The 15782-nt window shown below is 28.4% G+C and overlaps 1 protein-coding gene across 1 annotated transcript in view; it reads right to left on the bottom strand.

Moving 5' to 3' along the window:
• LOC142332111 (anoctamin-7-like) overlaps positions 1-15782 on the bottom strand; it is a 223300-nt gene that overhangs the window by 12130 nt on the left and 195388 nt on the right. Inside the window, exons 13-16 of the mRNA XM_075378345.1 lie at positions 15096-15262; positions 8034-8162; positions 4309-4402; positions 311-516 (exon numbers count right to left, since the gene is read on the bottom strand). Of these exons, the coding sequence (XP_075234460.1) occupies positions 311-516; positions 4309-4402; positions 8034-8162; positions 15096-15262 (596 nt within the window). The remainder of the gene's footprint in view (positions 1-310; positions 517-4308; positions 4403-8033; positions 8163-15095; positions 15263-15782) is intronic.

The raw sequence follows: 15782 nt of genomic DNA, 5'->3' as shown, positions 1-15782 counted from the left end.
CTGTAAAACTCATTATCTATCTATAAAAAAAACTGTTATCTTCCTCTATTTAGGAACTGACAAATAATTTGATTTGTTTTCATAGAATGTAGTCTCAAAAAAAAGATTTAGTAACATATATTCATATATGATTTTAACACGTTTTGTGGGAATTTAATTTCTCATTCCATTTAGTATATATGTATTTACTTATTATGTTTTTTATTTTATATTTTTATTGTTTTAGGTTTTTAACATATCCATTTTTCAGTAAATAATTGCATGACATTACATGTTAAGACATGTAATGAAATATAACTTCGCAACTTACATTACTAATTACAGCCAGATGGGCCAGCATGTTTAATATTTTAAACCAAATTCCAATATTTTCTGCACGTTCAGCTACAGTCCTTCTTGTCTCGCAGACAAATTTTTGAGCATCCAGTCTTATTTCCACCCAGTTGTTAAGAAGTGCAAATAGAGGAGCTAGTGGAAATGCAGCAACAAATATAGTGATGAAGCCAAACTGTAAGACTGAAAACACAGATAATTTTTTTCAAATTTGAACCATAATAAACTATTAATGTTGGTGCATTAGTAAAATTTATATCACCTTGTTCCAAAATCAAAGTATTATATTTCTTAAAAAGAAATTTTCAGCATCATTTGTTAATGAATTTTCTTAAATTAAATGATGAAATTTTATTAAATTGCCATTATTTTCTGTTTACAAATCTACGTTAATGTATACCAAAACTAACAAAAGAGTTTGTGCATAATGAAAAAGTATTATCCTCTAGTATAATTTCAATAAGTTTTTTGCATTTACTTAGAAATGTCTTAATTTTTTTTGTTATACAATGGAAATTTAGATTTTTTCAAGTATAGGCCATGTCAAAAATAGCTACTTAATGTTTAGTTTTAGATTCTTCTTTTTTTTTTTGTGAAGTCATTTAATGTTTATTAGCAGTTTGAAAATTATGGCTTACTACTTAAAATGTTTACATGCTAAAAACTTTACATGTACACTTTTTAGTTAAAGAGAAAATTAATATATAAAATTATTGTTAAACTAACTAAAAATAATAGTATCTCTACATTACATGATTTACTACCCATTAATGTAAGGATTACTAAGGAATTGTAAATTTAGGACCAGAAAAAGGAATAAAAAAAAAAAGGTTTCTTTTTTTTAATTCCAAAAATTATTTGTAACTTACTGAAAATTAAGATTTTTCTTTTTTATATATAAGGTTGAATTAATATCTAAGTGTACCAGTAAAACTAAGGCTGGGAGAGTTTTAAAAGTGAAAATATAAGTAGAATTTTCAATAAAAGTTGTGAAAAAAGCACTAAAATCGCAAAAGGACTCTATTTTCTTATCAAGTCTCCTGTGTTGGTAGAGAAGATTTCAATAAAATTGTTACTTGTATTTTCAATAATGATATAAAATGATTTAACAGTCAATAATATTTCACTTTTAATAAATTTGTAGATTATTTAGAATTTGTATTTCCATTTCATAATTAAAAAGTTAAAACAAGAGAAAAATTCAGTTGATAAGTATGAAATTCTGCAACTAGTTTAATAGAAGTTCCAAATTGATTGACAAAAGTTCAGAATTTTGTAGTCTTCAGAAGATATTTTAAATAACACAGAAAACAAAAAATCATTACAATTTTTTCGTGATCTAAGCATTAAAATTAGTTCTAAATTTTAGCTAATAAAAAAACTTAATTACTCAGACGTGATGACTTGATATAGTTAAAATCACTAGTGACATTCTGACCCCATGAGTAAATACACCCTCCATGTGACGGTTTTGGTTACCACACCATCCCCTCTGTACCTATCCCTGATGGGCTTTACCAGACGTCATTTTCAAAACCTTGACAAAAGGCATCTCTCAGCCTTGTTCTTGCCTCATTCAGGATGCCACTGATGTGAATGCCACGTGTGAGATTCCCATCAATGCATTACAAGACAACTCTTTAAAAACAAATCATAATTCTAAGTCTTTAACAAGACTGAGTAGACAACTAGAAGGAACTGAAATCACAAGTACCTATCCAAAGTAGGAAAAAGTTGAGTTCATCATGCATCATACAAAACCTAACAAGAAAACATAAACCATAAGACAAAACAAAACATAGGATAAGGCAAATCCAAACAGAACCCTAAACTTCTTCGGCAATCCTTTCCCTTGCCAAGAAAATAACGAAACTTTCAATGATCGCCTACTCACCCTGGTCCCTCCAATTTACAAGGAGATCTAATACCGACCTGATAATAACAAGCCAAGAATGCTTATTTTCTCTGTTACCCCTTCCTTAAGATTTATGAAAACAATCTCCAGCTGCTTTAGGGACAGACTGGCCTCCTCTTTCTCCTTCAATATTTCTGCATAAAATTTATGCTGCTGTGGGATAGGAACAGTCTCCTTGACCACCACTTCCTTCACCTCAACTGGCTTTGAGGCTAACTTTTCATAACCTTCAGCTAAGGCTGTGATTGTTGCTTAGAATTCACATAATTTATGAAATCTGGTCCATACAGAAACGGAAGTACTCCTAGGATTCTGAAGGTAATAGAAGCTTATATTGTTTTTCATATTCCCATACTAGAGGCACTGAACCTCCAGCCCTTCTAATACACTTTATGAAATTGCAAATCAAGTCCTGCTTAGAAGTTCGTGTTGAAGGGCCAGTCCGTTACTTGTCCTCCACAGAGGGGGAAGAGAAGCTATCAAGCCTTTCCCCAGCCAGACTTTCCCTGGTTTCACCTGCTTCAACCTACCTTTTTTCTCTATATCACTTGTTTCAGATATTGTGTGAATCAGTTGCCCACTTTACAGAATTAAACTATTGCTTATCATAACATAAAAATAAATAGAACTTAAACAACAAAAAAATATATATACTGTCCAATAACAGGCAACATAAAAAACTGACCAACCAATGGCAAGCCACGCATCAACAAGATGATTGCTAACAACAGCTGGTTTAAATAAACTATTTACGAAAAATTAAATTAAATAACTATAAATTATAATATTAATAACTATTATAAATAATAAATAAAAACAATCACAACGCAGACCCTGAGAGACTATTTAAATAAACAACCTATCGAATGAGTAACCTAGATAGTTTAGACTGCCAGTGTGTTCAAAAACATAATTAACTATTAAATTAATTAATCCCATAAAATACAGTTGAACAATGAAAACAGAACTGACAAGAATCTCATAAAATCAAATAACAACAAAACTTAAAAGCAAATATCAAAATATAGCTCAGTTCAACTGACCGAACCAACTCAAACAAACTTCACTCTCCAGTGTTGTATGTTGAACAGTTATTAGTCACATTAAACAAAGTGTTGAAATTTCCTTTTTTTTTAGAGATTTCATAAAAAAAATGTTAGTACTCATCCCAAAATGTAAAACATGGGTTACCTCAGGTGAAATGATTCTAATTCTTAGTATCGTTTCTTAAAATCTCTTACTATATTATGGTTCAGAGATAGTCCTCCCCCAGATGTGAATACCAGTTAGGAGTTGGATTCCATACATAACTACATTTTTTTATTTTTAGAGATGATTTCTGATTTAGCCTTATAGAATTTATTTCAATAGAAAATGTTAAGCCTTCCATGTGAAAATGCTGGGATCAGCTGATATTGGCCAGTGTGGTAATAAAGATGCAATATAAGCCTTCTCTTTGTGATTTATGAGTGAAAATGTGCTTCACTACTTTTTTACTAAGCAACCCCAGTAAATGGTGTTGCTTATTTTTTTTACTTAGTAAAAAATGAGTTTCTAATAGATGCCACTAAGCTGTATATTCAGGCTTATTTCCAAGCAATAAGCAACGGTAGATATTTTGTCCCTTACAAGTATTAAACTGTGTACATGATTGGATAAAAAGAACATTTTCTTATTAGTTGATAATAATATTGTTATAAATATAAAACACAAATAATAATTAATTATGCAAACACATTTACTATGATCTCTAACTTGCCAAGTAAAAGGAATAAATTATGAATTCATTGTATAATTATTTTAGGAATGGCATACTTTTGAAACTAAATTTATTAAGACTGTTTTCTTTAATAAATAAAGTTTAGTCTTTTATTTTGAGATGGGTACATCAAGATATTTTTAAAGAATTTTACTTCTGCTTTTATACCATTACCCAATTGATCTCCTAGAGAGTAAAGGAGTCAAGATATCTGAAGATATCCTAAATATAGAAAACAAAACATTGTGTCAAGTATAATTTATTTATTATTTATTGTAATCGCTTATTAAATTCATCTTACCCATTTCCAGATATTCTTCAAATAATCCCTCATTGTCCACCAGTTGGTAATCTTCTTCCCACCTTGTCCTGGTTCTCTTTTTTGATAATTTTACCTACATTGTAAAAAATGCATGTTATTACTGAGTTAAGATGTTTTAAAAATATTATTTATTGCTCACAAGCAGTTCCAGTCACCTCATACAAAGTTTGAATGTACTCTTATTTTGATTTTGTTTATAACAAAGATCTTTAATCTAAAAACTTTTGTTGAAATAAGCTAGAAAAAAAAAATCATTAAGAATTAATTATTATCACTAATGTGAAATCAACTTGTGAGGGATGAAAAAAGCAATTTATGAAAATCAGAAGCTTTTGATAAGCTTATCGATTAAGATAAGAATATGAATCCTATATTACTAAAAAAAACCTTTTATTTACCTAATTTCATTTGTTTACTGGCTTACAAGTGCATTTATAAAAAATCTTTTAGATTTATTTGATTGTACACATTAGAAGAATTTTATTACAAACAAATTTCTTCGTGTAAATTAACCTTCTAATTGTTCTGATATTCTGAAAACAATACCTTACTAATTTTAGTTAACTCTAAAAAAGAAAAACAAGTGCATGCATAAGAAGAATTTAGTTGATGATTGTATTATCATTTCCCAAATTCAATGAAGAAATTCACTTTAGGTTGAGGTCATAGTCATTAAGTAGAGTAAACTAAAAATGAAAAATAACACAGTCAAATTGAATATTATTAACATTATGAAAATAAATTCTATCTTCCCTCTTAATACACATAGGGAAGTTGATCGTTGAAAGAAGCATAGGATTCTGTTATAAACTATCATGGACAGTATGATCTGCCACTTGGTATGTAAAATTTTATTACTGGGACTGGCTAGGATTTATTATTGACATTATTGAATCTTTTGTAAGCTAGAGACAGAATGACTTACAACTATGATTGAAGAAAAAAATTATTTGATTGTAATGCATATCAATTACTTTCAATTGATATCTATGACTTTAGAAACATAATTATGAGAATGGATCTCCCTGTTTTATGCCTAGATGGGCTACTAAATTGTAACAGATCAAACGAATGATCATGTAATTAGTTGTTTGTTTTTAAGGAAAAGATACAATCTTACTCTAACTCTACATTGCACTTAACATGATTATTTCTTGATATTCCATCGGTAGAAGTTTATATTATCCAGGCTTGAATGCAAGAAGGCCTGCAAAATTTTGAGTGAAATTGCAGGTCTCATGATATCTGCATAAAGAAATTTTATCTGGTTTAAAATGATGTTATGTTAATAAAATGCTAAGTAAGATTTTCCCTTGAATATTTATTAACACTTCTGTATTACTTTAATTATCCATTTCTTGTTGAGCAGTATAAATAATTTTTTAAGAGAAAGAAGTTAGTGAAGTATCAGTATCTAAAATGAAAATTCAGTTATGCAAATACAGGCAAGATTTATTAATATTAGTAGACTTAAAATAGTAACCACAATGTGATGAAAATAAATTTATTAACATTCTTTGGTTTATTATATTTGGATTATATAAAATTGTATATAACCTGATAGTTCTACCTGGAATACACTGAGCAGTAAGATCCTTGAAAACAAGCAGGATATGAAATGTACCCTTAAAAAATAATAATATGGTAGATATCTGAATCAGATTAATGTGCTGAGTCTAGTAGGTCACTGGTGTTAACAATTTTAGGCCAGTTTTCTGGGATGGTGTTGGCATGTACAAAACGCTAATGACCACTGTAGTCTATATCAGTTAAAATAAAAACAGAATTCTTCTTGTTAATACATTTTTTTAGTAATGTTATATAGCAAATCTGTTATGATATATATATATTCAAATTGTGATTTTTATGGTATTTTGCAATTATTTTTATTTTAAGCAATTATTTTTATTTTTTAATCTATTCAAAACCACTATCCATTTTTTTCTTTTTATTAATAAGTAGTAGAGAGTTATCATCCTGGGAGTTACTAAAACTGTTGTAGAGGCCTCCATATGAAACTTATGCCTTTCATGAGGATGAAGTTGGACCATACCAAAGCATGATATATTGGAAATAAAGCATCATTCATTTGTTTTAAAAATATTTAAATTAAAATAAATAAATTAAATTTATGTACCCAACGTAATTTTCCAAAATTCATTATTTAACACTCTAAGAACAAATTTTTTAAAATTCAACTAACTTGAGAATGTTTACTGACTCAAATTTTTTATTGTCTATGTAATGATTAACATTGATTAAATATATAATATTAGATAGGATGTTACCAAATATGCAACAACATTACCAAGTTTACATATGTAAGATAGTGATGGGAATGAAAATGAATATTACAGTGGATATTTACCTTCTACAAAGAAAACACATTACTCATATATAATTAAATCTAGTTTTCTTTTTCCTATTCCCATTGCCCACTAAACAAAGTAACAAGTTTTAGTATACCCAAACTGTAATCAATTAAAAGAAGAGCTACTTTAAATCTTAACAACATATCATGAACATTTTTCATACTGAATTCTGCTCAATACAAACTCATATTACCATGTGATACCTTCATGTGAGCAGCTTAAGCTTTCAATATCTTCTTCCAGTGGAAAGTAGGACTGCTTTCAAATTAAGCTTTGAAAAGCCTGTAAAAAGACGTGATTCTTTAGGATGGTGCATATGTCCCAAATCTACCAATAAAAAGTCCATCTCATTTGAGTGAACCAGGTTTTCATACGGAGAGAAGAGTTATTTAATTTAGATTACCCGTCATGGAATAAATTTATTTTAGTATTCTGTTGCAGAAGTTGGATTCTGTTGCATCTATATTGAAAGGATTCTATCATTTCAATATTGATGCCAGTATTTCTGCTTGATTTTTTGATAAATTTAGATGAAGAATCAGATCATTTAATGCTGATTGATTAATTAAGTGATGTTAGCAAGTATATTTTTCAGAAAATTTTGAGCTTTTCTTTCTTCAACACCTTATAATCTGTAGAAGATTCAACATAAGTAATATATTCATCTGAGCTTTATGTTTCTGATGATAACGGAATTGAAACTGTGTGTTTTCTGGACTGTGTGATAGTAATCTACGACATGTAGATTACATAGTTGAAGACATTTCAACTATGAGTCATCAGTCTACAGAAATAAAAGGATAAAAAATATGTTGTAACTCATACACAAAAGAAATAAAATAGATAATAAATGATAATTCTTTATTTCTTTCATTAGTGTGTACGTGCTATTAATAATTTTTAATGTCTAACTTATGCTATGCCATTTGAGTTGAGTAAAAAATAAACTAAAACTATTTGCTGAACAGTATTACTGAAATTCACTAAATTAGCATGAAAAAAAATTGTATGCATATTACTTGCTGAAAAATAAGAAAATCAGTTACAAAAAAAACTGAGGTTACAGATAAATTCCAAATTCATTTTCAGAATCAACTCCCAAAAATACAAAACATTCCTAAAGTTCAGCTTTTGGCGAAATAATTACTGATCAGAGTTATTAATCGTGATAATTCAGAAATTAATTTCTAAAAATGAAATAATTTGTGAAATGTTTGGAATAAAATTTAAAGTAATTTACCATGAATATAATAATTCAGAGAAATATGTATTTTAGACAATAAAAATTTACAGATATGTTAATGTAATTATGATTAAAATTGCTATATATACCTGTTTATTATGCCACCATGCTTTCAATTTTGGAAGCAGAATTTCCTGTGCATTATTAATTATTTGTTTCCCAACCATTATCACAGCTAGTTGTTGTGCTAATTCAATAAGACATCCACCAGCACTGCACTGAACAATAAATATATTTAAAAAACATTTTTATACAATTTATATGACTAAAAGAATTATTGTTATAGTATTCTGCTTTGTGCAATAATTAAATACATAAGTCATCTTTAACTTAAAATAACATTATAAACCATTAAAGCAATCTTGTAAATGTGTGAATAATAATATTTTGTGATGTTATTAATTTTTGACAAAGTGTTACAATTTAAATCATCAGCTCCACTGTTCACTATGAGCACAAAGATAGCTTTCTTCTCAGCTTCAAAGGTTAGATTTGCCAGGTAGATTAATAATTCTGGATATAAAATGCTTGCATCATAAAAAAAAATTAAAAATTTTCATTGAGGACCAAAATGCGGTTTTATATAATTGAATTTTTTTTTAAATATTATTATTTTATAAGTTCTTATTTTACTAAATTATTTTACTCAAATCAAATAGTCATAATTCTAAAAAACTTAAAGCAACTTCAAAAATGATAAATTTCATAAATAAAAGGATAAAATGAATAGAACATTTTTATGAAAAAACTAATTTTTTTAAAATTAAAAAGCAAAATTATGTAATAAATTTTTGTTATTAAGATAGTAGTTACTATTATTTTTCCTACTAAGATCACTATAGTTTCTGTAGAGTACTCTTTACCTTTCTTAGCTTTATTCCTTTATTATATGTTGATGCTAATTGTAAACTTATTATACTCTTGGAGAACAATAAGTTTTGACAATGGAGTGGTTCCAAAATGCATCAACATATAATAAAAGAATGAAACAGTAAGAAAGGTAAACAGTACTCAAGACAGAAACTATGTAATCAATATTGGTTATTAAATGTAATAATCAAGGTAATTATTTAGATCAAACTGACAAACAGTCTCTAACAGGAAGTTCTTAATCACATTCTATCCTTCAGTGAGGAAAAGTTGGCAAATGATTAAACAAATTGACATCAATAAGGTTTACCACTTTTTTCAATAGAGCAAGAGTATGAACATCGTCATGCCAAAATCTAACCATTGAAAAGACATAAGTTTAATTTTTTTTAATTTTAATCATCTGTTTTCTGAATGTTAATGGTGCTGTACAAAGTAAGAAATTGTAATCATTATTAATAACTGTGATTGTTTTCAAAAATTTTATTTACAAGTGGTATATTACTCCAATATTATTCTATGTACATCCCCTCCCCAATAAACAGAACCACATAGGAGCAGTAAATAGATTTTTCTGAAATAAATCAAAAGTGAGAAACTTTATTTAGATTCAACCTTATCTTTTTAACACCTTGGCCTATCAGTCTTTTGATAGGATCTGCTAGTGTGGTATAGTCCCTACCATTCTGTACTGGTGGTCTTTGTAACTGTGGTACTTGTAGGCCTTATAAATGATTTGATTGCAGCACCACTGTCTGCTAATACTGATGCTTTTTTAATTGTTGCTTGAGGACTTATCTACAGTACTGACACACAACATCATTGCACCTAAACTGCACAAATATCCTTTGTCCTACCCTTATCACACTGACGATCAAGTAATTTTTGGGATATCCCAGACCTCTACTGCACCCATATGTTTCTATTATTTATTTAAAAAACAAAAAAATATTTTACTGGCTACAATGATTGTAGCAGAAAAAAATAAAAAGTCATATATTAGTTTAATTGATATTCTTTCCAAAATAAATAAATAAAATATTCTACTTTTAACTCTTCTATTGTATTTTTAAAAAATTATCTAAGTTTTTTGTAAATATGTCAGTTTATGTAAAAAAATATCTTCAAGCAGTATTGTTAATATAAGATTCATAATTATAAATAAATACAAAAACTAAATAATAGATAACACATACTGTTCAATATTACTTGGGGGAAAACTTTTAAAAAGATTAAAGGCATTCAAATTGAACTACCCATTAAGGAGGGAAAGGGAAACAGGCAAGAAGACCATAAAAAACATATAGGTGAACAGTGATCTCTCGAGAGAATAAAAAACGAATTTTTCTCATAAAATGAAGATTACAACAGTGATTTATATCTATAATAATAATTCCAATTTCCTTACAAATACCTGTTATGAAACAAAAGCAATTTACTCCATTGCCCCATTTTGAGAATGCGTTCTGTGATGCTAATTTTTTCAGAATCTTTTTTTTTGTATGATATGAGTAGAGACCGAATTATATGCAACATAAAACGCTTGAAATATACATGCAAATATGTGTGAAGAATGCTTAAAAAAAAATTTTATTTTTAGCTTAATATTTTTTTTTTATTTCAAAATCAGCATACAATTATTAAGTAGTAGAATAACATATCGATAAATTCGATAATTAACAATTATTTAACATTTTGTTACTTTCATAAGCATAAACAATCTTGTACTGTTCCAAATGTTCATTAGATTGTGTCTTCGATCACTCAAATTATCTTTATAAATGGAAAAGGATCGTTCCACATTCACTGAGGTAACTGGGTAGTATTTGAATTTGGGTGCTATGTCAGCACTTATTGTTTATGGAAAAAGGTCACCGTCCCATTAATAAAACTATCAATTTGACACAAAGTTTCAAAGCCTGGGTTCAAAATGTTTTTAAATTTTTCTTTAAGTTTACACGGGAATACCTCTGTCAATGCAGAGTTCATTTGGCGGATTTTATTCATTAACTGAATAATTTCAGTCAACGCCAAACCCTGATTTTCAAGCTTTTTTAATACTTGCAGGCATGTGAGAAAAATGAGTGCTAATCACAGCTATGTTTTTTTATACTAGAATCATTAAATGCTTCTTTGGATTGACAAACTGCCATAGTCTCTGCACTATCAAAGTCGTTTACTACACCTTTGATGGCCTCGACATATTCATTGTAAAACAGTATAGCTTCAATCCACGTTCCCCATCGAGTTACCACTGGTTCTGGTGGTAAAGGCACATTTGGCAGTTTTTCTTTATAGGCCTTATTGCAAGCCTTAAGAAACACTTTTTTTGTTGATGAAATCAGTTTATTTACATTCCCAAATGTGGATCGTACTTCAGCGAATTGATGCACTCTGTGAACAAATCATGTCACATTAATCAAATTGGGATAAAATACTTGGATGGCTTTGGCTGCCTTGATCATATATGGAGCAGCATCTGAGAGAAATATCAACACTCTTTCATCTACAGAAGATTTTTTTAATATGCTCGTTCACAAATCTGGCGGTCATAGAATGATTTGTTCTTTCAAGGTCTTTGTAGGCCACCAGATAGGAAGAAGAAGGTTCTAGTTTTAATGCACCGACAATTAATTTGCAATGTAACAGCCACAACTACCAGCAGTTTTGTCAGCTGAAATCCAAATAACACTATCCTTGAGTTGATTGTGTATTTCTTCCAGAACATGTAGGTAAATTGTTGGTATGTAATCTTTACACATTGTTGATCGATACGCAATATTGATGTTATCTGGTATATTTTGATTCAAGCAATATTTTCACAGAAAATTTTTGAAGGTAGGATTTGTAAGTTTGTGAAGAGGAATATTACTTGTAAGCAATGCTTCACATAAACCCATGTTAAAGTAGTTTTTTGTTTACCTTTGGAAGTGAAATCACTGCTACTTGCCGCTGTTAGGTTGTTCTCGTGGGCCTTTCTTTTGCAATCCTGCGATATGAAGACTTGTCTTGACATGCTGGTCTATCTGAAAATTTTTTGTGCACGAAATATTTTTCTCACAAACCCGACAATATAAAACATTTCCGTCATATGTAAATGTTCCAGGATAGACAGCTATCTACGAAGAGGCACTTTTTTTGGGAGGCATGGTACACACTAAACTTTGCTCAAATAAATAAAAAACTAAACTAAAGCAATGAGCGTGTCAACAGTAACTTCCGTAATTTAATTGCATAGTGGGAGGGGAGCTGCAGTAGGGGTGTGCAACGCAGAACAGTGTCATCTGTCTTTCTATCGCGTGAGTCTGTATTTTATTTGGCCTCATAATAATATTATCCTACCAAAACCATAGATGTGCGGCTGCTAAGTGCGCTCTAAGAACCATGCGGCTTATAGGTTTGTCCGGCTACAACGTAAGATTTCATTTATTAACTAGGTACCCTACCAAAAAATATTGTAAATATAGCGAAAATATGCATCATCACTAGTTTTTAAGAAAAATATGCAATAACCGGTGAGAGTGGACTTAATATGCAAATGCATATAATCTGGTCTCTAGATATGTTTGAAAATTTTTTTTGCTACTATTGTGAGTACGTGTATTTTAAGAATAGTGTTCTAAAATATGATAGTAAATGTGAGTTTGTATATGGTAGTTTGGAATAATGTAAATGAATCTGCTGTTGTTATTTTTTTTGTAATTTTTTAATGTAGTGACTATAGGTTGTTTTATATGATATGAGGTCAAGAAAGTTTATTTGCCATTTTCACTTTTATCTTTGAATTTAGTATCTTAGCTATTTTATTAATATCATTATTAAAAACTGTTTGTGGTATCTTGTGTTATTACCATAACACAATGGTATTATCTGCCCATATATTCACTATATTATTTTGAGGGAGTGTGTTTGCTATTATTATGTTTGTATGTTGTTGCATGCTCTGTAGAAAGAATCCTGCAAAGATGTTGAACCTAGAAGAGCTGTAAAAAGGCTTAACAGATTGGTGACCTTGAAATTTTTTGTAATTTTGTTTGGTTTTAGTCAGAATGTTTTATGATTTCTGTTATATTTCATATAATCACATTTCATATCTTTTTATTTATTTCACTTAGCACCTTTTAATGATTTTTTGCAATGTTTTATCAATAGCAAATAAATAGCTGCTTATTTTTACAGTAACCCCCTCATTTGCCACATTTTTGGGGCATGAGACTGATCAGTTTCACAAGAGTTCACCTATCAAATTCACACAATTAAATTGGCTCTGCGCACTCTAGTGAGACTGATACCTCCCACACTATTTCATTTTTGCTTTTGAAAAACAGGCTATTTTATTTTGTTATAGATTTTGAATAGGATACTTCTATCATTTACTTTTGCTATTACTATGAAAAAATTACAATCAGATTTTTTTATTACATAAAATTTATTTATTGAATTAATTATTTATTTTTTAAACGTAATTAACCAATACATTCAGGTACCCTTATTTTCACTATAGCACAGTGAATATCTTTTAACCAGAATTAGCTACTTTATATGGATATTCACTTATTTATGTCTTTAAAATATGGAAATTTATTAACATTATAGGTCAACTATCTTATAAGATTTTATTTCATTGCCTTTATGGACAAATCTATCTGTGTTTATGATCAGGATAAAATGGATTTAAAATTCAGTTTTGGTGTTTAAGGTCTTTATGGTAAAAAGCCTATTTTTTTCTTTTGATATATTATCTTTTTTTACTATTATAATTTTGATGTATTTTACTACATATACTAATCATTTAAATTTTTGACTGTAATGAAAACAATTGAAAAAGTCACATAATCAACCAAACAAGTGTGGACAATACATTGGATTGGAGTATTAGTCGATTACTTATGCGGAGCAATTTTTTATATACTCATATTTTGAGAATGTAAATAATGTAAAAAAAAATATTCTACATTATAATGAAGCTATTTCTGACAGAATGCTAGTTAACAAAAAATTATAAAAAATAAATGCAGTTGATGGAATAAAACAAACTATCATTGAAGATAAAAGTGATATTTAATTTTTTAAATTAAATTTTTGTCAGAGATAAAAACTAGGTAACCAGCTAATACTTGTGTGAGTTTTTCACGACTAATTCAAAACATTGACCAATCCCATACAATGCTTAAGTTTACAGAAATGTTTTCCTGACTCTTCTCTATCAATTCTTTGGTTAATTGTACAAGTAAGTGGTACCACATGGTGTCATTCAAGTTTTAAAAATAGTATTTCATCTGGGACTGATCAGTGTAGCAATTTCTGCAGTACCAGACTGCTTGTGAGACTACAAGTCCCTCAAGGTCTTCAAACACAGTTTTACATGGGACTGATGAGTGTCACTGTGCCAGTAGTAACATGCTATTTGTGAGACTGATAAGTTCCACATCGTCACCAAACTGTTATATTATTTTTTTGGAATGTAAATAAATTTTTGGTTATGATTTTATCATCTTTTGAAAACAAATTCCAATATTAGAAACGTATGATTCTTAATTGATTTCATTTAAATAATTTCATTATGTAATCATTTTACATTCTTCTTTTCATGTAGAAACATCTGATCATTTGTCATGTATCTCACATATTAGCTGTGGTAGTGTGATAGTACTTTGGAAATCGTAGGAATTCACAGACAGAAAATTTTTCATTGCATGGAATTGTTTTCATTTTACCATTTATCATTGTTAAGATAACTGTCTAGCAAGTATTTGGTGTGAAGTAATAAATACCTCTTTTTTCATATCAATTAAAAATAAAAAATATTATTTTTATATTTATCTGTTATTTTTTGTTTTATTTTCTATATTTTGATAGTATTTATTATGTGTTAATTTTATTTTGTATTATCCTCAAATTGTAAACCAAACTGATTTTACTAAATACTGGTTTCTAGAACAGGATCTACAGTGATAGTAAAAATATAATGAGCTTTATTAAATTCATACCGTAACTACTCACATGATAATAGCTTAAAATACTTCTAGAGAAATTATATGTATATTTTTTTTCATCAAATGGATGTATTACTACAGATAAAATGAATGTGTTATTATACTATGATATCTAAAAACATAAGATACTTTTGTTTAAAACTGGAAGAAAATCTAAAGCAGAAGATTTAACTTTTTTTGTAGGTTACTAATACTAATCAACTTCAAATTTGCTAATGATAAAAAATGTAACGCTTTAAGTATTATATATTTAATATTACATTTAGAATTCAAATTATATCTTACATCTTCATTTCTAAGTCGAAGGATATGTGTGTAGTTCCCTGGATAACCTACAAATCTCCCTTTAAAAAAAGCAATGTAAAAAATGGAAGAGTAATAATTGACAAACTGGAAAATGAACACTTTAAATGTTAAATTGTCATCAAATTCTGTTTGTGTCCGGTGCATTTCTGTAACAAATTAAAAAAATTTTATACAATAATTTATTTTTTAAATTTGGGAAACATTAAAGCTTAAATAAATATACATTTATCTTTTATTCTTAATTACACAATTTACATATGATGATCATTAAAAGGCATCTTACGAATAGAAAAATATTGTGAAAGCTGCAATTTTAGAATTTTTTACAAATAAAAGATTTTAATTATTTTGTTTTGTCTTAAACAAGTATTGGTACTGATAAATCGTATAATACTGATGATTAAAATATTACACCAATAAGAAAAAATAAAAGTGAAGTTATATTCAGCCAAGAATGTAATATCTTTTTAAATGTATATAATAGTTCATCTAAACTCATTAGAATCATAATAACAGCTTAAAAAACTGCTACTTAATGTAAACTTTCAGTAAATAAAATAATCAACTAAATATTATATTACTGCACATGGAATCATTATGATTTTGCTCTGTACATTTTTCAGTTCCTGGTATATCACAAAACTGATGCAAAGAAGGTCACAAAAG

This window comes from Lycorma delicatula, chromosome 1, assembly GCF_047948215.1.
Source record: "Lycorma delicatula isolate Av1 chromosome 1, ASM4794821v1, whole genome shotgun sequence".
NCBI lineage: Eukaryota > Metazoa > Arthropoda > Insecta > Hemiptera > Fulgoridae > Lycorma > Lycorma delicatula.
Note: the sequence above shows the minus strand (reverse complement) of the source record. Positions and strands in the feature narration are given on the sequence as shown.